At 54.4% G+C, this 22306-nt stretch overlaps 1 protein-coding gene across 1 annotated transcript in view; it reads right to left on the bottom strand.

Moving 5' to 3' along the window:
- LOC123354596 overlaps positions 1-22306 on the bottom strand; it is a 53418-nt gene that overhangs the window by 5677 nt on the left and 25435 nt on the right. The window contains exons 2-7 of the mRNA XM_044996715.1: positions 19296-19358; positions 16044-16082; positions 15805-15879; positions 15111-15147; positions 14112-14161; positions 927-1037 (exon numbers count right to left, since the gene is read on the bottom strand). Coding sequence (XP_044852650.1) covers positions 927-1037; positions 14112-14161; positions 15111-15147; positions 15805-15879; positions 16044-16082; positions 19296-19358 — 375 coding nt within the window. The remainder of the gene's footprint in view (positions 1-926; positions 1038-14111; positions 14162-15110; positions 15148-15804; positions 15880-16043; positions 16083-19295; positions 19359-22306) is intronic.

Genomic DNA, 22306 nt, shown 5'->3' with positions numbered 1-22306 from the left:
TCAAATCTGCGTTTTAACCATGGGCAGATTTACGGGTTAGCCTGTGTCCCTCTGAATGGCTCCAGGGTGTCTAGGAACCTGTGTTGGCACAAATCAGCCACCATTTGTGGGCGTTACCTCACCGACACCCAGGTTTCACACAGTGCCCGCTTGCACTCTGGCCGGGACGGCAATTCCCACTCCCTTTGGTGAAATGGCGGAGTTCAGCTGACCTCCTGACTGCCCAGTAGCACAGCACAGTGCCGCAGGCTGGAACTACTGCCTGTGCCTTCTGCTCAGCCGGGTCACACCAGGATACCACTGCGCTGACCCACTCATTCTGCCCCCGTGCCGCTCTTCTCCGCTCCCGGTCCCCTGACCTTGCCCCTGCGTCCTATGGGGAGAGAAAACCCCTCTGGAAAAACTGACCCTTACCTAGAACTACTGCTCCCCCTGCCGAGGGGGAAACTCTTGGGATTATTTGGGCCTCTCTCCTGAATCCTTACAGGGTTTCCCCAGCTCAGCCTCGGGGCAGAGCCCTCTTTCCATGTGAGAGGACGAGATCACTCCGAGCACTAGGATAAGGCATCTAAAAGCATCAGCCAAAATCTTCACACCTGAGAGCCTAATGGCCGGCTCCTGAGCCCCTGTGAAGGCTCCACCCGGAGAGCAGCCTGTGCCCAGCGCCTTTGACAATCAAACCACTCTGCTGATTTGGATGTCTAACCGGGGCTTGGGCCCCCACGTCTAAGAGCACGGGGGACGCTTCCCTGCTAAGGGAGCATTCACGTCTGTCTGCCTGTCTGTCCGCCTGCCACGCCTGCCAGCAAAGCCTAAACTCCACTTGCAGAGAGGGTGAATGAATGGCAGCGCGCTCCCCGTGCTCCCAGGTACAGCCTGGCAGAGCGCGTTTGTCCCTGGGAGCTGAAGAGCAGCGAGACCCTTACCGTCAGCCATCTTCCCAGCGAGCCGTCCAGCGGGTGCCTGGCTCTGGGCGTGTGCACCACCGGGAAAGCACATTAATGGGGGTGGGGGGCGTGGGACAAACGTCATTAAACATTAACGGCCTCCGTGTAATGTTTATCCCAGTCACAAGGTGAGGCGCATGGCCCAGACCCAGGTTTTGGAAACATCAGACTCCTTGAGGAGCAAAGGAAAGAACAAGCCCCTGCAGCCAGCTCTCTCCAGTTCACAGGGAGAGCAGGGGCTGAGCCTCTGCTTGAAAGGTCAATGGGAGGGTCATGGAGTTCAGCGAGGGGCATCTCGGCTCTGACAGCCCCAGCAGGGAGAGGGGAAGGGCTAATCAGCAATTAGGGCACTTTTCATTCTCCAGGTGCTTGGCAACCTTCCTACCCAGCCCCCACAAGCTCTGCCTGCTGGGTCCTGTCATTATCCCCATGTTGTGGTGGGAAACTGAGGCAGAGGGAAGGGACTTGGCCAAGGTCACCCAGTAAGTCAGAGGCAGAGCTGTGGGATTTCCTGGCTCCGGCCCTTGGCTCTGATCCCTTGATCATGTCTCTTGGCTGGCTACTGGCTAGCAACATAGGAGGGGAAGGGGAATCCTACCCCACCACCACCCTGGCAGCTTGGCAGGGAGACAGGGGTCCCACTAAGGCCAGACCAGAGTTCAGCACTGCTTGGCCCTCCTGCAGGCCCAGCGTCAGCCGCTGATGGAGCAGCCTGCCCCAGTCCCAGTCCCAGTCCTTCGGGGGAGAGGATACAGCAGAACCTCAGAGTTACGAGCACCAGAAAGTTACAAACTCACCAGCTAGCTGCACACCTCATTTGGAACCCGAGGTGCACAGTCAGGCAGCAGCAGAGACCAACAACAACAAAAGAGAAGCGAATACAGTACAGTGCTGTGTTAAACGTAAACTACTAAAACAATAAAGGGAAAGCAGCATTTTTCTTCTGCACAGTCAGTTTCAAAGCTGTATTAAGTCAATGTTCAGTTGTAAACTTTTGAAAGACCCACCAGAACGTTTTGCTGAGTTACAAACAACCTCTATTCTGAGGTTCTACTGTAATCAACACACATCTCAGCAAAGGCAGCGTCCTGCACCCAGGGCGGCACAGCAGGCAGTCCAGTCCATGCCATTGGTTTTGCCAATGCTGTCTGCATACACAAATTGCTTTGTGGTGACTCCTCTCCCCCGCAGGTCTGTAAACCTCCCCTCTTCCCAGCAGCCAGAGGCTAAATGCTGAGCCCTCTGTTAAGTGCAGTTTGTTCTGTTCTGGCAATCAGTGACCAGCAAGTCACGCATCCCAGCCGATTACTGTTATGGTGCTTACGGAGTGGAACCTGCCCCAGGGGAAAACAATGAGAAGTTCTTGTGGCACCTTAGAGACTAACATATTTATTTGGGCATAAGCTTTCGTGGGCTAAAATTTTCACTCCATACATCCGATGACTGAAAATTGTGAATTAGTGAACAAACCACACCCCTCGACCCCCAAGAATGATGCCGCAGGCATTGGACTGGTGCTGGTTAGCTTTAACTAAACCAGCGTGACCCAAGAACCTCTGGATGCCAACTTGCAGAGCACACTGGGGTATAACGGGGTGCAGGGATCTCCTGGCTTCACCCCAAGAACATCCTGTAATGTGTCTAGCAAAAGCCTGTGTCACACTAATCATTACAACCATTGTGAGATGCACGTACAGAGATATGGTTATATACTAAACAGCAACAGCACGTTCTCTAGGGCTGTAGTGAAAAACAGGGCGCACATCTCTTGAGACAAACTGTGGGGGTAGGGGACACTGATCTCCATTGTGCATTGTTTGTCATACAATAGGGGTCTATTAACATACAAAGTCAAATGCTAATGAAGAGCTGGTGGAGGCTTGAGAAGGAAACTAACAGGAAGAAGTAAACAGCAGGGGGCAGACGTGAACCCAAAGGCTTGTTCTGGTATTTTTAAGGGCACAAAGAGACACCCTGGCATCCTTTCCCTGGGAAGCGAATGGACAGAGAATTTGCTTCATGCAAAGGGGGATCACAGCCTGGCTTGGCTGAAAGCGCCGGAGGGCCGTTTGGGTGAGATGTGCTTCCTCAGACCAGAGGAGTCCTTGTTTGTGCCATTTAAGCTTTAGAGTGTGCTGTGATGTTTGGGACTGGAACTCAGGTGCAGTATGTGACACAGGAGCGGCTGGCTAAGGTGTGACACTGTTCCTTGGGGAACAGAGCACCTGGGATGTCTGTGGTTATCCAGCGAGTAGGAGCTGGATACTAGCAGGGGACACTTTGAGGGTACAAGGGAGCTGGAGTGCATCTATCATCAACCTCCCAGGCACCGACAGGACAAGTGTAGCCCAGAGGAGAGTGCGCGAGTGCCTGACTGGCTGGCTGTTAGGGAATTAACACCCAGCAAGATTCCCTTGCGCTGGTGGCAGGTAATAACAAGGAAGCTCACAGCCCTGTGGGCCTTGAGACGCATCACAGCTAGTGCTTGGCATGTCTTGGAGCATCCTACAGCCCCAGGAATGAGAGAGCTCCCTCCAGCACCAGCCCTGCTGGGTGGCTGCCAGCTTTTGCCAGTGGATGAGGAGGTGGGTGGCTAAGTGAGGTTCTGCTCCACATCATACCAAGCACTTACCATCTGCTCCACTTCAACACAGCTCCGTTCACTGAGGAACAGGCTTGAGTGGGCTCTGGGTCTCTGCACTGGTGGAGCCCCAATATAACAACAGGTGGGAGGGGCTGTCACTTGGTGACAAACAAACTCACAGGTGCAAACGTGCTGCCTTGTATTGCTCCAGCCTGAGCCCGTGACTGTCACTGTTCTGCCCCTGTAGCACCCACCCCCTCTCTGACCCAGTTCACTAACACTGGGTGCAAGACTCTCCCCCTCTGCAGCAGCCCCTGTGACACAGCCTCCTGTTCTCACTGCCACATGCCACACTCCCTGTTTTCAACTCTCATTTCAAACCACCTCTCTCCTCTGGCCTAGACCTCCCCCTCCGTCCCTGCCCCTCCCATCCCTGCACAGCGCACCCGCTTTCTGACTTTGCAGCCTGTTTCACTCTGTGACGCATCTGGGCTTACAGTTTTTAGGAAAGGGGAAGAGGAAACTGAGATGCACTGAACAAAGCCCGGTTCTTATTGCACAGCTTCAATACTGCAAAGTGGCTGGCTTCCCCCCACCCCCCACACACACCTGAAAGTCTCTGGGTATTGTTAAAATTGCTGCAGAAAATGGGGCCATTGAAAGGTGACTTGGAAAGATTCCCTCCTCCTAGCACAAAACTGATTTTATCGCCTGTCGTTAGACAGGAGACAGTCAGCTCTAACAAAGCCCGGCTGTCCCCCCTGGTGCCTCACCAGTTGAGCACAGGCACCGTTTGCTGTTTGTACTGGCCACTCACGGGGCTGTAGCAAATGGGCACTAAAACACAGCTGAGCAGCAGGGGCAGCTTCCCATAGTTTCTTCTGCTACAAGCTTCAAGGAGAGGAACCCTGTCTCCCTGGCTGACATTAGCACGAAGTTGGCTTGGAGGTTCCACAGATCGATATCTCTCTATCTATCACACACACACACACACACTCCAAATTTTCCAGCTTGAGCTGGTCTCAGAAAGGGCACAGCCTTCCTCCTTGTAACTAAAGCTGTGTCTACACTGCACACCTTACAGAGGTATAGCTGTGCCTCTACAACCATGCTCTCTCCTGCCAACAAAATAAAACCACCCCCAACGAGGGGCAGTAGCTTTGTGCACTGTCCACACCGGTGCTTTTCATCAGGAAAACTTTTGTCTATCGGGGGTGTTTTTTCACACCCCTAACCGGCAAATGTTTTACTGCCGAAAGGGCAGAGCAGACATAACCTAAGGAAGTTGAAAGGGAATGAAAAGGCAACATGGAATCTTACAGAGCTCTCCAGCCTGGGCGAAGCAGCAGCCAGAGGGTGCACGCAGCAGAGACAATGCAAGGGCAGATTAAGGCAGACCAGGGCCAGGAGCCAGCAAACCCTCCGGCTCTTCTTCAGGCTTCTCGCAGCCCAACCATTCCCAGCCCTGATGCGTCCTTCCAAGCTCCCTTCACAAGCTCAGCAAGGCGGCCCTGCCTCACGCTAATGGCTAAGTTCAGGGTCCCCTGGGGCCCAGAGACCCCTGGAGTAAACAGCACAGCCTGGGTTTCCTTGCAGCAGCATCAGTCCCCATAGCTGCCCTAGTGCACAGACCGCAGGACTCGCAGCCAGCTGAAAGCACGCACAGCTACTCCAGAGCCAGCGGCACACCGTCACTCAGTGCTTGGGGACATCTGGGCAGGGGCATCACACCCAATTCCACGCATGCTCCGTCGGCTGCCTGCACCGCGTGGGAGTGGGGTTCAACTGGTTGGTCAATGGTGATCTCGCCCTGTCCCCCAAAAAGCAGACAGACAAATATTCCCTTCATTAGCCAGTACTTACAGGGTGATCCACAGGGCTACATCAGTTCCCCCACAGCTCTCCACTGACCTCCGGGGCACAGAGGGGTGACTCTGGTGGAGCTCTGCTCCCGATAAGCTGGGGCAATAGACACTTCGCTGATACATGGTGGGGGGACCTTTTCCTCCATCGCTTCCATCTGGCCGTGGGTTCATGCAGATTGTTAAACAGCCTGGCCATGTCCTGAGGCCTTTCTTCACTCCCTCCGCAGGCAGAGCCTGGTCCTTTGTCTCTCTCTCCCAGTCACTCCTCCACTCACAGCCAGGATAGTGCCTGAGGCTTTGGGGGTTTACCCATTTCTTGACAGAGGAGCTGGCTAAAAGTTGAGACACTTGGAGACAGAACAGGACCATTGTCCACTGGAATTCACCAAGGTCAGACCAAGCCATCCCTGGGTTTCTGCACTGCCCGCCTTGGCTCGTGTCCAGCCCTGCATGCTGCACTGGAGAGCCACAGGACGAGACGTGGCTTTTCAGTCTCTCCATTGTCACATTCACCCTCTAACTGGCTCCAACATTCACCAGGAACCCTGGGGAAACCCAGCTTTCTCATCTGCCTTTTCGTTCTAAACCTTACGAGCGGGTGTTGCTTTGTTCCCCCGCTTTCCTGTATTATCACCTGTGCAGAAGGAGTAACCGCTTCCGGGCTGGTCTAATCCTGCCCCGGACAGGCAGGAAGTGGTCCTGTGCTGTGGATCAAGCCGCTAGCCTGTTGAGATGGGCCTGGGAGTGCCCTGTCCTGGAGGCCAGGCCCATAGCATGAGTGTCCCTTTGATCCCGCTGCAGATCAGGCCAGTAACGGAAGGAGAGCACCATACAGCAGAATCCCTCGCCCCCTGTCCCGTGCACGCTGCAGGTGGATCTGAGGCCCCTGGAAAACCTGCTCCTGTTGCAGCTGAGTGAAGATCAGCTGAAGGGAGAGAGGCGGCGAATGCACTGTGTTGCCCCAGCCACTCTCTCTGCTGCTCTGCCGTATGGAGAATAAACCTACCAGGCCCTTTTGGTACTCTGCCCACCGGCGGGTCCCAAAGCACTTTACAAAAGGAGTGCAGGGAATTGATGTGATTCGCCCAACGCCGCACAGCAGGCCAGCAGCAGACTTGGGAATAGAACCCAGGAGTCCTGACTCCCGGTCCTGTGGTCTAACCACAGACGGGCACCACATGCAGCCTTTGCCCATACAAAGGGTGCAAGCATCTCCAGGCTACGGCTGTCATACTGAACTGAACGGTGCATCCTTCAGAACGACAACATCAGCAGAACAGCAGCTGCCTGGTGTTTAGAGACCATCCTCTCTCCCCACTGGGAATTGTGAGTCCCCCCAGTCTCAGGTCCGGGGGAGCCCGCTGGCTGGAAGGCTGCCATTGCCTGCTGCCTTTCAGAGAGTCCACAGCTTTATGCAAGAGGTGCTAAGGCCCATGAACATGCCCTAGGACCTTTCAGTGGCCCAGCGTTTAGCTGTGCCTGTGCTAAGAGCATAGGTAGTGTTGCCTTTGCCACTCCAGATCAGGTGCAGCTCACTTTTTTCACCCAACTTGTGAGCGTGAGGAAATCTCGACCAAACTCAGACATACCCAGCAGATGAAGCTGCACATCCAACCTTGCAGCCCAGCTGCAGGACAAAATTAGTTTCAATTATGCTTTGGTTCCAGCAAGAATTTAATGCATGCCCAGCCAGCACGCAATGTGGTGTTAATTGGAAAAGTTGGCTGCCGGGTGGCCTTGGCCAGCGAGCCATGACCCATGGGAGATCCACAGCAGGAGCCAACACAGTAACTCACCAGCTGGAATCCACCTGCTCCCGAGCGGTGTGTCTGCTAGCTACGCCGCACTTAGCTGTCCCCAAGCCTTGTTCACGCCACGCCGGGCTCCGTCCCCAAGCCTTGCTTGCTCCGTGCCAGGCTCCGTCCCCAAGCCTTGCTATTTGCATTAAAGGAAACTTCCAAGTGGCCTCTGGATATCGTAAAAAAGGTCCTCCCCTGGGAGGCTGTTTTCTTCAGTATTTTCAAGACTGTTGGAGCAGCGAAGCACAAAAGTCTTGGAAATGCTGAAGTGAAAACAAAACTTTCCAGAAATACTGCTTGATCTTTCCTGCCCAATGGGTGACCTTGTAGTTCCAATCTGCTAAGGGGAGAGCCATGAAACTGAAGGGAATTTACCGGGGTTTCTGGGTTAGATGAAGGGTGACACTATTTCATCAAAGTAAAATAGGCCCGAGGGAAAATGTCTTTCATGGCTCTGGTGTTTTGATGCAGTGGTGGGAATAATTCATGGTTCTGTTCCCATCTCCACCTCAGATCCAGCTACTGGCTCGCTCTGTGCCTCAGTTTACCCCAGGATAACAGGGTCTGCCTCCTGGAGAGCTGGTTGGCTTCATGCATGACATGTTTGCTGGGAGCATAGAAACCTAAAGCCATTATTCAACTGTTAAAAGGCATCTTTCTTGGAGCTGCCTCTGTCCCTTGGGAGACAATGAAGTCCGTACCCATCCTCCCCTCTCCAGCAGCAGGAACCAGTGGGACGCTACCAGGAGCTAGTCACACACCTAGAAATCTGGCTCTTCCATTAAAATAAGCTAGAATTTCGATTTTGCCATGAGACTCACGGGGAGTCTCTGAAACAACTGGGCATTAAACTACATCCAGCTTCCACGTGAGGAGGGCAGGGCCTCTGCTGATGGCAGGGAGGAATAAATAGCTTCCTGGCCTGGCACCGTCTGGCACAGACACACTGTACTGTCCGAGAGCCTCGTGTCACTGGTACAGCTCTACCCACTGTGAGCTGCTGGGGCCAGCCTGCAACGGAAACATCCTGCAGAGAGACGCTGCCCTCTTCTTTGCCTTCGCCAAGGGCTAGCAAAATCCACTGCCAGGGAGCAGCCCTCATCCCTTAGGAACACTGGCTCCCTATCCCAGTGCCTGTGAGGGTGTGGGGGTGAGCTGAGTTAACTCTGCATCTTCCAGGGCCGGGGAAGGGACCAGGCGGGTGAGGTAATAGCTTTTATTAGACCAACTCCTGTTGGTGAGAGAGACAAGCTTTCGAGCTGTAGAGAGCTCTTCTGCAGGGTGCACCCGTTGCTAACCTCCAGCCTTCACAGATGGTTATATCACCCTCTGCCGCACGCAGAGACCTCCACCCATGTGCACTCGCACCATCCCCATGCGCCACACGCCTGCCAGGATTTAAGTCAAAATTGCCCCCTTGTCTTTGCTGCTCCATCCGGGCCAAGCTGTGCTCAGCCCAGAGCCATGGGAGCAGCACAATGGCCATCCCGCGGGAAATTCCAACTCTTAAAAAACAAAACAAACCTTTAGCCCAAATTGGGACGAAACACTGAAACACTGAAATTACCTCAGAACAAAAAGTTCCAAAATACTTTGATTCCGAAATGGGTAAACGATTCAGTGCTCCTGAGCAAAACCTTTCGACGTTCCAGAATCTCAACCTTTGCCTTTGGTTTGTGGAACTGACCCCAAGTGTCTCAGTTCGAATCCGTGCCACATTAAATTGCATTTCCCTGTGGTGGCTCATTGCCCCATGGGACTGGTAATTCAAGTGCCCGATACCCCTATTCTGGACAGTCTATATCTCCCATGATGCACCACGCTGCGTGGTCAGGGGAAGGTTGCACTGCATCCTGGGAAGTTGTAGCTGTGAACTTGAATTATTGTTAAGAGAACAGTATTTATTATTTGTATTGTAATAACACCTCTGAGCCCCAGTCACGGACCAGCACCCCACTGCGCTAGGGACTGTGCAAACAGAACAAAAAGACAGCCCGTGCCCCAAGCCCCTTACCAGCTGGGTCTGCTAATCACTGGCCTTTGTTTCCATTCAGGAAAAAAGACTTGGTCCTCCCCTTAGACATCCCTGCATTATGGTACAAAATAGTTAGAGAATCACTAAGATAGAAATGATATTTTATTCCTTTTTTTTTCCCCTTAGATTCTGGATCACAACACAGAATACAACAGTCCGTTATCACAGCAGCAAGGTTTGCTGATTTAAAATGAAAACACAACAGTTGGTTTTATTTTACAACATTCAAGATTTTGCCATTTTCTACATATACAATTTTTAATGTTTTTCTTTATACTGACTGCACACTACAGACACTGAAGTCACTCTGAACATAGAACTCATGGTGTACGTACAGCTAACACTCAGGGGGCGGACTGGGAGGGGTTTTGCTTGTTTGCCTGTTTGAATCAGTAGAATGCCACCAAGAAAAAAAGAACATATTACTGCCTGCTACAGGTTGGACAAAGATAAGGGTCTGAGGTACACAACACGCACTCACTCTGCCTCACACTGCAGGACAGGAGGTGCTTCCCATCTCACACACCACTGGAGGAAAACAAAATAGTGTGTCCTGAAGTCACGGATCCCAAACAAACCTTCCTTCTGCTCACCTACCCACTCATCCTGGAGCCCAGGGCAGAAGAACTGGGATGGATCAAATGGGACCTTCTCTCCTCAAATCTCCCTGGAACAGATCTGGACCTACACAGATGGTCTGAAAGCTTCATCCCCCTTGAATGTAATTTTATTTCTTTCTCTTTGTTTTATCTCACGTTGGGTTTGTGCATCTACTGGGAATCTTACGAGGTAACCTGACCGCATGAGTTTGCCCCTTGTAATGCATAAGTTACCAGGAAAGACGGCAGACCTGGGCCATACTCCTGGGTGCTCAGAGGTTTGGATAAGTGACCAGACTTTGGGAAGTTTCTGGGGGAAAATTCACCCCGTGTCCTGGGCCAGCATAGAGGCAGGCAACACTTAACTCCTAGTTACACCTGAATGCAGCATAGAAATAAGTGGTGCATCGCCCACCTGCATGGGGGCAGCCTCCATCCTATCCGAGCTGCCATCCGAGCCCTGGGGGGTCACCCAGCACCATTCAGGGCTCTATTTTCCCGGCAGAGGCAGAGGAGGGTGTTGTACAGCAAGTGGATACCGACACTCTGGAATTACACGTGACATTAATGCCAAGGACTTGACCTCCTGTACCCCACTACAGGGAACTGCAAAGGAATGAACAAAGATGTGCCACTCACGGTAAAGTACTGCTGCGTTCAATCTCCTGCAGTGCTCCCTGGATGCCTTTGCTGGCTTAGACCAATAAGAACTGGCACTTTAACAGAGAGAATTTCTGAGACAGGACCTGTTTAGTCCTCAGAGACAGTCTAACCTCGTCACACAGAACGGAGGAGGGAAGCAGGATTACTCCCTGCATAGCGTCACTGTACTGGGGCATTTCACAGACTGACTCTTCCACCAAAGCATTAGATCACATTGAAAATAACGTCTCCGGGGGGAGGCGATTTTAGCCGGGAGCTCGGAGAAGAGGGTGCTGCAGCGACAAGCCACATGCTGCGACGAGATCTCTCCTGGGTTTAAACCGGCATGGAGCTGCGGTCTGAGAAATAAAAGCAATTGGCTTTTCTGCTTTCTCCTCACCAGCAAGAGCCCTTGGGGCCCTGCTCCAGGGGCGCATGATGGTTATGGCTGATACTGCAAAATGCAACTGCAATCTGCTCCCCATGGGTCTCTTCCAGCCGTACTGTGTTGGATTTTATCTGCAGATTCAATTTCACCAAAACAAAACTGAAGTGATCCCCGAAGCCCCGTCTAAACTAAAAAAACCTGTATCACAAGAACCTGCTGCTTGTGATGCTTTGAGCGTGCAATGTTTGTGTTGCATACACCAGCCATCCACAGCACAAGCACGGGCTGTAGGGGCTGGCTGCCCCAACTGGGACGAGGCCTTTAGCTGAGCTCTGGCTGAACTGGTGCCACTGGCTGTGGGTTTCTCACTAGAGCCACAGGTGCTGCGCTGTCCCCAGTTCAGCAGATCCGGAGCTGGGAACCAGGATACAGATTTCAAATTCCCCAAAGCCCAGGAGGGGGTCTGGGCCTGGGCGCTGGGTTTGGCCAGCTTAGAAATCTGGATGCGACTTCAGATTTGGATCCGCCTTCCTCTCGTCAAAACACAGAGAGTCTGGAGTGCGAGGGTTGGTTTGCACCCATCTCCTGTTTTAACAGATTTCCTGCCCTACCAAGAGAATAAAACACCCCCCTCCCAGACCCAGTGCAAGAGCCACCCAGGAAAAGCTCCTCTCTACAGTGGCTGATTCCTCTGGGCGCCTCCAACAGCTGATGTTTGGGGGTGGAGCAAGACGACGATTTAAATCCCCAAGGCTCAGGGTGGCTAAAATCCGAGTGCTGTGCCAGGATCGGAGCACGAAGCAGAGTTGGCTCCATGCACCACCAGGCTCTTGCTTTCGGATTAAAGAGATCCAATAAACACTATTGTTATTAGCGATCTATATCGCACCATAAGTGCACACGGTGCTTTACAAACACTGAAGAGCAGGACTCAGCTCGTTCAGTGGACGATCCCTTCCTTAGTTTGCACTGTGGCGTATGATCCATGCTCCCAGGTCTGAGAGGCAGCCACCCAAAAACCTCCCCCTCCCCACAGAAAGGACAAAGAACCACACCCCCAATATGGTGCCAAGCAAAGTGCCACGGGGAGCACATCCTGTCATTCTCACACAGTCACGCACCACTCAACAGCACTAGAAAAATGAAGAGAAACTTACTAATACAACATCGTCAACAGCTAGCCTTAACAGCGATGGTCGTTATACATTAACATTACACATTACTGTAGGCAGACAGTACCGCGCGTGGAGTTTAGTTAGGTTGTTATATAGAGAACCAGTATTAAAGTACAAAGGGTAACACAGACACAGCTTCTTTGCGTCTCCTTAGGAGGACCTGTTGCTGTCATTCTCGCTTTCTTGCAGGTCGCTTGCATTGGTGGTCCAAGCGTCTGTCCTCAGGTCTCTGATCTGTGAGAAGGGAGGACACTGAGTCAGTCTGGCTCCTGTACTCAACCCCTCATCAGGGAAGAAAGCAGAGGAGACACTAAGAAAAAGCCAAGCATTGCAGATTGCACTTGCTTTGTCTGGCAAAGATTCACTGGAGCACATGCTTGTTCACTCCAGCAGACGCTTCTGGGACCCAATTTACATTTTTCTTTTTTAAAAAATCCTGTATTTTGGTGCCACATTTTCACATCTGCACTGATGCAATCCAAGAACAGACACCATGGCATTGACCTGCCCGACCCGTTCCCACTACCCAACAGAGCAGGATAGTGAACACTCTCAGACAGGGGTTCGCAATCTACCCAGCACTTTAAGAAAACCACTGCAACAAAAACATTCAAGGAAAACTCCATCTGGGAGCGGGGAGTCCCTGAGCGGAGAAAGAGGGGAAATGAATCCGATAAATTGTGCTTTGCAAATTCACTCAGCTCTACATAGAACCACTAGGAAATATGGATGGAGCAGCAAGCAGCATGCGCAGCAGGACACCAACAGGTGGAAGCAAGGAAATGTACGTCAAGTTACCGGGATAAGTGCCTGGTTTTGCAGGGTTTGTAATGTCTTAAGAGAGCCCACAAGACCCATCCTGGTATTCGAGGTTCCATCCCAAATGAACCAATTAGAACCCAACATCCAAACAAACAGCCCCTGCAGAAGGGCCACAGACCTTAACAACACGGCCCCTGGAGCCATTAATTCTAAGCACCCACTTTACCAGAGGCACCATGCACCTTTCCCTGGTAGCACAGCACCGCCTGCAGCGTAACTGATCCACCAAGCCGCATGCAGAGTGTACAGGGAACACCCAAAGTCTCCAGAAAGCCAATGCCTCTAAGGTGGATTATAAAGTAGGAGGAGCATCAGTAATGTCAAGCTCCTAGAGAAGGGAAAGCCACCAGCTAGCCACCCTGTATGGCCTTACGCTTGCATGGTGTTGAGGACGAAGAGCAGGAAGGGACAGAGACATGAACACCAGGGAGCTCTGGTTTGAGAACCGTAAAGTGGCAGCCCGGTCCGGGCAGCACAGAGGCGGGAAGAGCCACAGCAGGTTACACAGCCAATCCGACATGCTGCTGTGCTCCGGAGAGATTGCACGTGCGTGGCTTTATCGTTCACACTGCCGCAAACCAGCCCTTTGGGAGGCTACCTGTGCACCTCCCTTCCACCTCCCGCTTCCGCCGCAGACCGGATCTGAGTGACAACAGGACGCCTGCATCCCAGCCCCAGGGCCAGACCCTGAGGGCCACATCAGGCCCTGCTCGGCTCTCTCGCCCATCAGTCTCACCTTCGGTGGATTCACACACATGCATGGGAGACCAGAATCAGGCCCTCGGGTTTTTTCACAGGCGCCGCACTGGGACTTGGTTTGAGTACAGGCCTCAGGGAGTGGATCCTGGAATGGACCCGACACTGCAGCACAATCGAGTAACATGTAAACCCCCCATGATTTGTGCTGGAGTCCTGTGCTCCCTGCTCTGTACAAACCGCACCCCCTGCCCCACACTATCCCTGCTAACATCTAATGAGGCTCTGACCTCAGCCCCATGCGCGGCTGCCATTAACCCTGCCCGGCACAGAGAAACAGCACATACGAAAAGCTGGGTGTGGCTCACCTGATGGCTCTAGTTCAGTTCTCTGCTTTTTGTGCCCCTGTGGCTGCAAAGAAAATGGCAAAATGTCTTTAAAAGTTCAACCAAGAGGCCTCAGCCACCTGCCCAGCTCCATGCCTGGCAAGCAGCCAGGGGCCATCTTTCAATAAAACCCAACGTGTGTGCAGCAAGAGAACAAAGAACAAGGTCCTTACCGTTTGAGGCAATCAAGTTCTCCGCCTGAGCCTCCTCATCCCCAGGGGCTCTGCAACAAGAGATGCACAGTGAGAACTGTGAGGCGTCACCACCTTGCCAGTGCATGGAGCAGGAGCTTGGACACTGCTAACTGAGTGCCTGATGCTGGGAGGGGCTGAGCACAGAGACCCGGTGGGCTACGCATGCTCAAGGCCTGTTCAGATTAGGCCCTCAGTCTTATGACCCAAACACACCCCAGTGAAGAAACATGGACTCTCGTCCGTAACCCCCAAACCAAGAGCAAACTCACTCAGCCCAGGCTGGGAGCCGGCATGGGTGGGAGCCACAGCAACACAGATATGGGGGCTACAGAGCAGCGGTCGGGGCGGCTGTGAGCTCTCACATCACTGGGGAGGAGATTGTTGGAGGGAGGGGGGAGGAGAAGAGGGTCCCTTGTACAGTGGCTGGCTCGCTTTGTTCGCCTAAGTTTACACCAGCCTCTCTGGGCTTTACGAATTAAAGCAGGCTCCCATCGAGCCCCCGGCACACCACTGCACCCCCCTGCAATGCGATGGCTGGTGGGGCCAGGGGACTGTGTGCCAGGCTCCTGGATGTGCTATCACAGGGGCCTACAACCTCCACTGAACTGGCAGGTTCCCTAGGAGAACAGCAATCAGAACATGCAAGGAGAAGTGTCCCCCAGGCAGACGAGGCTGGTGACTGCACTAGGACTCTCCTGACTGGCTAATATCCTGAGTCCTGGCCCTTGGGGAGTGCACCCCAGACAGCTATGCCCCCACTGGGGTAACCTCCCCAAGCAGACATCCTGCCCTTGCTACTCAAGGAGCCTTGTGGAACGCTCTGCGCTTTGGCTGTGGGAGCAGCACAGAGTGGGGATCCTCATTTAGCGGGAACGTTCTCCCAGCTGCTATGTGTCTATGGATTTATTTATGGGTCAGGAGTCTAAAGAGGGTTCCAAGTCCAGGCAGAAAGAGGCTAACCACCACTCGCACGCATACCTGGGCTTTTGGTTGAAGCTGCATCTGCACCTCCTGCCTGGAAGAGTAAGAAAATATCGTGAGCGTATGAGAGAAAAGCCTCCCTTTGGAACAGGTTGTAGCCATTCACCCCCAGAGCACCAGCGGTGCTATCCCAAGAACTTCACTACCCCAGAGCTTCCGAGTCCCCTGGCAGTGGGTCCATGGTTCACAGGGACGCTATGGATCTGCAGGATTCCCAGTAGCCTTATGGCATCTCACGCAGCAGCGATGAACGACAGGGCAGGGGGACGCCGCAGAGCTCTTTCATGTGAGGGAAAGGACACAGAGCCTCGCCACAGGTTAGAAAGTCACCGCCTGTGCTGTCTGAAATAGCACTCAAAATAAACGTTGAGGAGCCTGAGTGTGCAGAATCCCACTGGGGAAGGGGGGGAGGGGAAGAACGTAGCTTTGAGAGGGGTACAAGTGCCCTTCAGCAGAAACGTGGCCCTCCAAGAGTGTTGATTTCCCCATTTACACTAAGGTCCATCTACCCTGCAGCTGGGGGGGCTATTTCCAGCTCGGGGAGATGTAAAGAAGCAGCGTAGCTGCAGCAGCACGGGCTGTGGCATAGGCTAGCCACGGTAGCAAAGTCCTGAGACCCTGGGCACGTCCCTGGGCAGCCAGCTCTCAGCACTATCTCACTGGGCCACTGACTCCGCCCTCGCCAACTTACTGAGTATAAGGAGAATTCCAACAGAAAACAAGACCACGGCAAACACCAAACCGCCGATCCTCAAACTCTGGTAATCTAGGGGGGGAAAGGCAAGGGAAGTTTTCATTTCCAAGTGGGCTGCAGCTTTCAGACAAACATGGTCAGATCTCTCTCTCACACACACACTTCTTTTAGCACCACGAGGTTATATACTGTGCACACTCATCCATAAGCATACCACTAAGGACTCTGATGCTCACCATAGTTGAAAGGATCTTTTTCCTTCTCTTGATTGGCTGCTGGAAACAAAACAGACAAAAAGTTGGTGAATATGAGCACTGGGATTACAAGCACTGTGCCAAATCACTCTGAGCGTGCGAGGTTTTACTCACATTGAATTACTACTTGTGTTATTGTAGTGCTGAGGACACCCTCCATCAGGGATTAGGGCTCCATTGTGCAGGGTGCTGGACAAACACGCAAGGAGACGGTCCCTGCCCTGGAGAGCTACAGGTTAAGTGCAAGGTGAGAGACCTGTCTGCATGTGTCCAGGCGGGACCCTAAAATCTAGGCTGGGAATGTATGTGAAGAGGGTCCAAGATTGGGATGAGTTGCTACTATATTTGCTGTTTGCTTACAGGGAGGTACCCCAAGAATCAGCTGGGTTCTCCCCTTTTGAGCTCCTATAGAGAAGGAACGTGAGGGGCCCCTCGATCTCATCACAGATGCCTGGGAAGGGGACATGGAGGGAGAGGGAGAGCCAGTAACTGAATACGTGCAAAGATTCAGAAAAAGGGTTAAAAGACACGCTGGGCCTAACCTCCCTGACGGTCAGGCCAAACAAGTGCCATGGTACGATAAACACACTTGGAAACACGCTTTTGAAATAGAAGACGGGGTGCTAGCCCTAAGCCCAGCAAAAAAATACAAAATGCAAACGAGTTGGGCAGGACCTTTTGAGGCGACAGAGGTGAATGAAGATACAGACCATGGGAATTCTGTCCCACAGCTGGTGCATGTAAACAGACTTACAGCCTATCACAGAAGGGAAGCCATGGTAAACATGAGCTGCTGTGCAGAAGGGGAAACTGAGGCACACCACCTCATTGATTTGACGGCTGAATGCCAGACTGACTTAGTCTCTGGAAAGCAATGATACCTGCAATGCATTAACACCAGCAGAAAAGGCAAAGGTGTTGTCTGTGTTGCAAGAGCACAAAGAAGTGTTTTCTAGCAAGCCAGGGAAGGCACACTTGCTCACCCACAAAATCGTTACAGAAGGACCAAAGCAGACCCTGCAGGGCCCCTGGCAAGGTGCAAGAGCAGAAACACAAAGCATATTATACCTGGGAATAATTAAAGAGTCTGACAGTTCTTGGCATCACCTGTGGTCTTGGGCCCTATGAAAGACAACACTGTAAGGTTTTGTGTTGATTACAGAAAACTCAGTGCTGTCACACCACCACCAGGTGCTTATCCTATGCCTAGAACTGAGGATATGCTGGGTACCTTAAGCAAAGCTAAATATCTCAGCTCTTTTGATGTGGTTAACAGAAACTGGCAGACTCCTTTCGATGAGGATGCACAGAAAAAAATTGCTTTCATCACTGATATGGGTCTCTATGGATTCACAACAGCAGCATTTGGGTTAATGAATGCAGGAGCCACCTTTCAGAGGCTGGTCAACCAAGCGTTAAACGGTTTGCAGGACTTTGCAAGAGCCTGTGTTGATGGCACAGCAATGTTTAGCAACACTTGGGCTGATCACAACACACACCTAACTGCAGAAGCCTCTAGGTGTAAAACTTGACGAGCTGGAGTTCCTTATTTGGGACACTGGGTAGGGGAGATCAAATATCCCCGGAGCCCTTCCAAGTTGAAGCCCTGGTGAATGGGCCTGTGCCCCAAACGAAGAAGCAGGTCCAATCTTTCATAGGTCTGGGGTAATAAGCTGTGACAGAAGGTTTGTGTGGGAGGGGGTTCAGTGACCTCATGTCTGCAATCACAAATCCATGTGAGAAGACACAGCCTAACGAAGCTGTATGCACAGAGGCATGTCAAGAGGGGTTTGAGAAGGGGAAGAAAATCCTGTCTGAAAAGCCTGTTGTAGCTAGCCCAGACTTCGACAACATGCTTGAACTGTGCACGGAGGCATCAGACACTGATCAGGGGCTGTATTAAGGCAGTCTGGGAAGAACGAAAAACACCCCATTGCTTTTTTAAGCAAGAAATTGACACCCACTGCACAAAATTATTCTGTCCTAGAGAAAGAATGTTATGCCATTGTGTGGGCAGTAAAGCAGTTACAGCCCTATCTTGTCAACAGAAAGCTCCGGGTATTAACAGATCATTCTCCATTCATCTGGCTGCACAAAACTAAAGCCTCAAACTCCAAGCTTCTGCGCTGGACTCTGACACTATGTGAATTTGAGATGGGAATTGTGGCTATCCAGGGAAAAGAAAACATGGTGGCAGATGCCCTGTCCATGGTGTCCAGATGCCCTGTTGCCTCCAGGTCAGCCAGTGGCTCCCCTGGGGGAGGCGTGACAATGCACCCCTGCATTCACACCCTCGACACGCTGTAATGATGGGTGTACATGGCATGCCTTCTGAGGGGTCATTTGAAAATGCATAGCTTGCTGATCAGTAATGTCATGGCAAAACGCATGGAGCAATGTCGTGTGTGACGTCATGAACATAAGCTAACGCCATGACTGAAGCGTGTTTCCCAGGTAAGTCTGGGGAGGGGCTAAACCAGTTTCTCAAAGACAAAGGGAAAGCGGACACCCCAGCCAGGGGTCAACAAAGCGAAGGAGCCATCTCCTATCAACCAGCCCTTCTTTGGCAAGAAAGGGGGGCAGGGCTGTGCCGAGTAGATACTCACCATTTTCAGGAGTGTTTGTACTCCGTGTGGCTTGCCACTGCCCATGCTACTGTGGGGACACGACTCTATCTTGGTGCTAGTTCTCATCGAGCTGCTGCGAGTGAGCTGGGGAAGTACACCCCGAGCTCCCAGTGCCGATGTGGCCACAGTCAGACACCCTGAGGCCAACTGCTCCCGTGCAAGGCAGCGTGAGTGGGTGCAGGCAGAGGGTGGAGGAAGCTGGAGCGTGAAGCAGGGTGGATCCGGACAGGTTCTCATGGCTTCCTGTTAGGTGCTTTTCTCAGTGACTGAGTTACCTGAGCTTATGGCCCTGTGTTCCCAATCAGACTGTGTAGGGCTCGCCAAGCAGCTGTCCCCGAAGCTGGACCAGTGCCCTCACCTAGCAGCTCCCCTGAGGTTTGTTTGCTGTGGGCTATATTTTCCCAGCAAGAAAAGGCTATTTAAAAGTCCTGATGCTTCCTCCACCCATCAGTTGTGCCCTGGCAGCTCCAAGCCCGGGGGGGGGTGGGTGCAGGCCAGCACCCCAATCTGGATGCATAACTCTGTGTTATCTGCCTGGGTCCCATGGGCCCTTTGGCTGTACCCGTCCCCCCTCCAGAGTGCAAGGTGTGCGGGGCTTGATACCTACCATCCGCCACGACCACAGGCACCAGCAGAGAGCACAGAAAGATCAGCGCCGTTTCCATGGCCACTAGAACAGAGAGGAGGACAGGGGTTACTCTTCCACTAGGCAGCAAGGACAAAAGCAGCAGAACAATGGAGCGGGGGAGGGGGATGCCTTGGGTGCGTGAGATTCACTCCAGCAGATCAGACAGTAGGTCAGCCTGGACCAGGACACTGGATCCAACAGCTCTGGAACTTCAGAGAAGTTCAAAACTAGAATCCAACTCCACTGATTGGGTTCCCCTCTCGTTCAGCCCATTGGGCTCCATATCCCGGCTCCAGCAGCAGCTCATGCTTGATGCTGCACAGGGAGGGCAGTGCACCAGGCTAACTGTGCAATCCTGTCTGTGTGGAGGAACTACTCCTTCCTGACCCCTGCAGGGAACCAGCTCACAACCTGAAGCCTGACAACTAATTACTCTCAACTACTAATAGTTTACCTCATAAGATTATTCAACCTCTTTTCAAGCCCAGCTGCAGCGTTATACTCCCTGCAGGCCGGCTGCGGGGCACCATCTGCTTTCCCAAAGAACTGGAAGAGCACCATCACGCGTGCTGTTAAAGGTGTAAGCACTGGGCCCCGTGGGCAGGGGCGGCTCCAGACCCCAGCACGCCAAGCGCGTGCTTGGGGCGGCATGCCGCGGGGGGCGCTCTGCCGGTCACCGGGAGGGCGGCAGGCTGCTCCGGTGGACCTCCCGCAGGCGTGCCTGCAGAGGGTCCGCTGGAGCCACGGGGGACCAGCGGACCCTCCGCAGGCACGCCTGCGGGAGGTCCACCAGAGCCGCGGGACCGGCGACCGGCAGAGCGCCTCCCGCGGCATGCCGCCCTGCTTGGGGCAGCGAAATGTCTAGAGCCGCCCCTGCCCGTGGGTGAGTCACCTGGAGCCACGCCTGGTACTTGGCCACTGTTCTCCAGACTGGCAGCAGCTGGGAGCCCGTTTGGGCATGGCAGGGAGGCGACTTTGGCTTCCATTACCCCTTATGGGGGAGCTGAAGGAGCCGCACTCAGATGCACTCCCAGCTGGGACGCCGGGTGGCCAGAGCACGTTCCCCTTTGAGGATCAGGGCTGGGGCAGCAGGGACTGATGGAGGAAAGTTGTTGCCCTCTTGCTGTGTATCATCAAACACAAGACCCCGTTACGCCCAGCCTGAGCCCTTCCCCCACCCCCGGTTACTGGGCTCCACACCCTCTCCTGCATGCGCTGGAGCCAGTGAGCTGGACTCCGGCCTGCACAGACTAGCCACAAACAGGCAGAGGGGCCTGCTCTGCAGAGGCACCCGCACCCCGAGCCCTATGGCTGAGGAACTCAGCCAGGCAAAGGTCTCTGGGCCCTTGGCACCTTTGCTGTGTTCCTGGCTTGGCTGCATTAAGTGGAGCGAGCAGCCTGCCACAGGTCGGGGAGGAGGGGGGGTTACTGGTTGTGAGGGCCATTGCTACTCCAAGGTCACATCACTGCCTGGGGGCCTTGCTGGCTCCCACCTCTGCCCCATTAGCATAGTAACTGCTGCCCGTTCCCGCAGACGGCACTGCCCTGCCCCGAGCTCGGGCGGGACGGAGCCGGCCCTGTGCGCCCCAACTGTAATCACTGCCCGTTCCCGCAGACGGCACTGCCCTGTCCTTGGCTCGGGAGCGACGGAGCCGGCCCTGCGCGCCCCAACAGTAACTGCTGCCCGTTCCCGCAGACGGCACTGCCCTGTCCTTGGCTCTGGAGTGACGGAGCCGGCCCTGTGCGCCCCAACAGTAACTGCTGCCCGTTCCCGCAGATGGCACTGCCCTGCCCCAAGCTCGGGCGGGATGGAGCCGGCCCTGCGCGCCCCAACAGTAACTGCTGCCCGTTCCCGCAGACGGCACTGCCCTGTCCTTGGCTCTGGAGCGACGGAGCCGGCCCTGCGCGCCCCAACAGTAACTGCTGCCCGTTCCCGCAGATGGCACTGCCCTGTCCTTGGCTCTGGAGTGACGGAGCCGGCCCTGCGCGCCCCAACAGTAACTGCTGCCCGTTCCCGCAGACGGCACTGCCCTGCCCCAAGCTCGGGCGGGATGGAGCCGGCCCTGCGCGCCCCAACAGTAACCACTGCCCGTTCCCGCAGACGGCACTGCCCTGTCCTTGGCTCTGGAGCGATGGAGCCAGCCCTGTGCGCCCCAACAGTAACTGCTGCCCGTTCCCGCAGACGGCACTGCCCTGTCCTTGGCTCTGGAGCGATGGAGCCAGCCCTGTGCGCCCCAACAGTAACTGCTGCCCGTTCCCGCAGATGGCACTGCCCTGTCCTTGGCTCTGGAGTGACGGAGCCGGCCCTGCGCGCCCCAACAGTAACTGCTGCCCGTTCCCGCAGACGGCACTGCCCTGTCCCGAGCTCGGGCGGGACGGAGCCGGCCCTGCGCGCCCCAACAGTAACCACTGCCCGTTCCCGCAGACGGCACTGCCCTGCCCCGAGCTCGGGCGGGACGGAGACGGCCCTGCCCCCCAACAGTAACCACTGCCCGTTCCCGCAGACGGCACTGCCCTGCCCCGAGCTCGGGCGGGACGGAGCCGGCCCTGCGCGCCCCAACAGTAACTGCTGCCCGTTCCCGCAGACGGCACTGCCCTGCCCCGAGCTCGGGCGGGACGGAGCCGGCCCTGCGCGCCCCAACAGTAACCACTGCCCGTTCCCGCAGACGGCACTGCCCTGCCCCGAGCTCGGGTGGGACGGAGACGGCCCTGTGCACCCCAATAGTAACTGCTGCCCGTTCCCGCAGACGGCACTGCCCTGCCCCGAGCTCGGGTGGGACGGAGACGGCCCTGTGCGCCCCAACAGTAACTGCTGCCCGTTCCCGCAGACGGCACTGCCCTGCCCCGAGCTCGGGCGGGACGGAGCCGGCCCTGCGCGCCCCAACAGTAACCACTGCCCGTTCCCGCTGACAGCTCTGCCCTGCCCCGAGCTCGGGCGGGATGGAGCCGGCCCTGTGCACCCCAACAGTAACCACTGCCCGTTCCCGCAG

Source organism: Mauremys mutica, chromosome 22, assembly GCF_020497125.1.
Source record: "Mauremys mutica isolate MM-2020 ecotype Southern chromosome 22, ASM2049712v1, whole genome shotgun sequence".
Classification (NCBI taxonomy): domain Eukaryota; kingdom Metazoa; phylum Chordata; order Testudines; family Geoemydidae; genus Mauremys; species Mauremys mutica.
The sequence above is the reverse complement of the archived record's forward strand: the minus strand, read 5'-3'. Positions and strand labels throughout refer to the sequence as shown.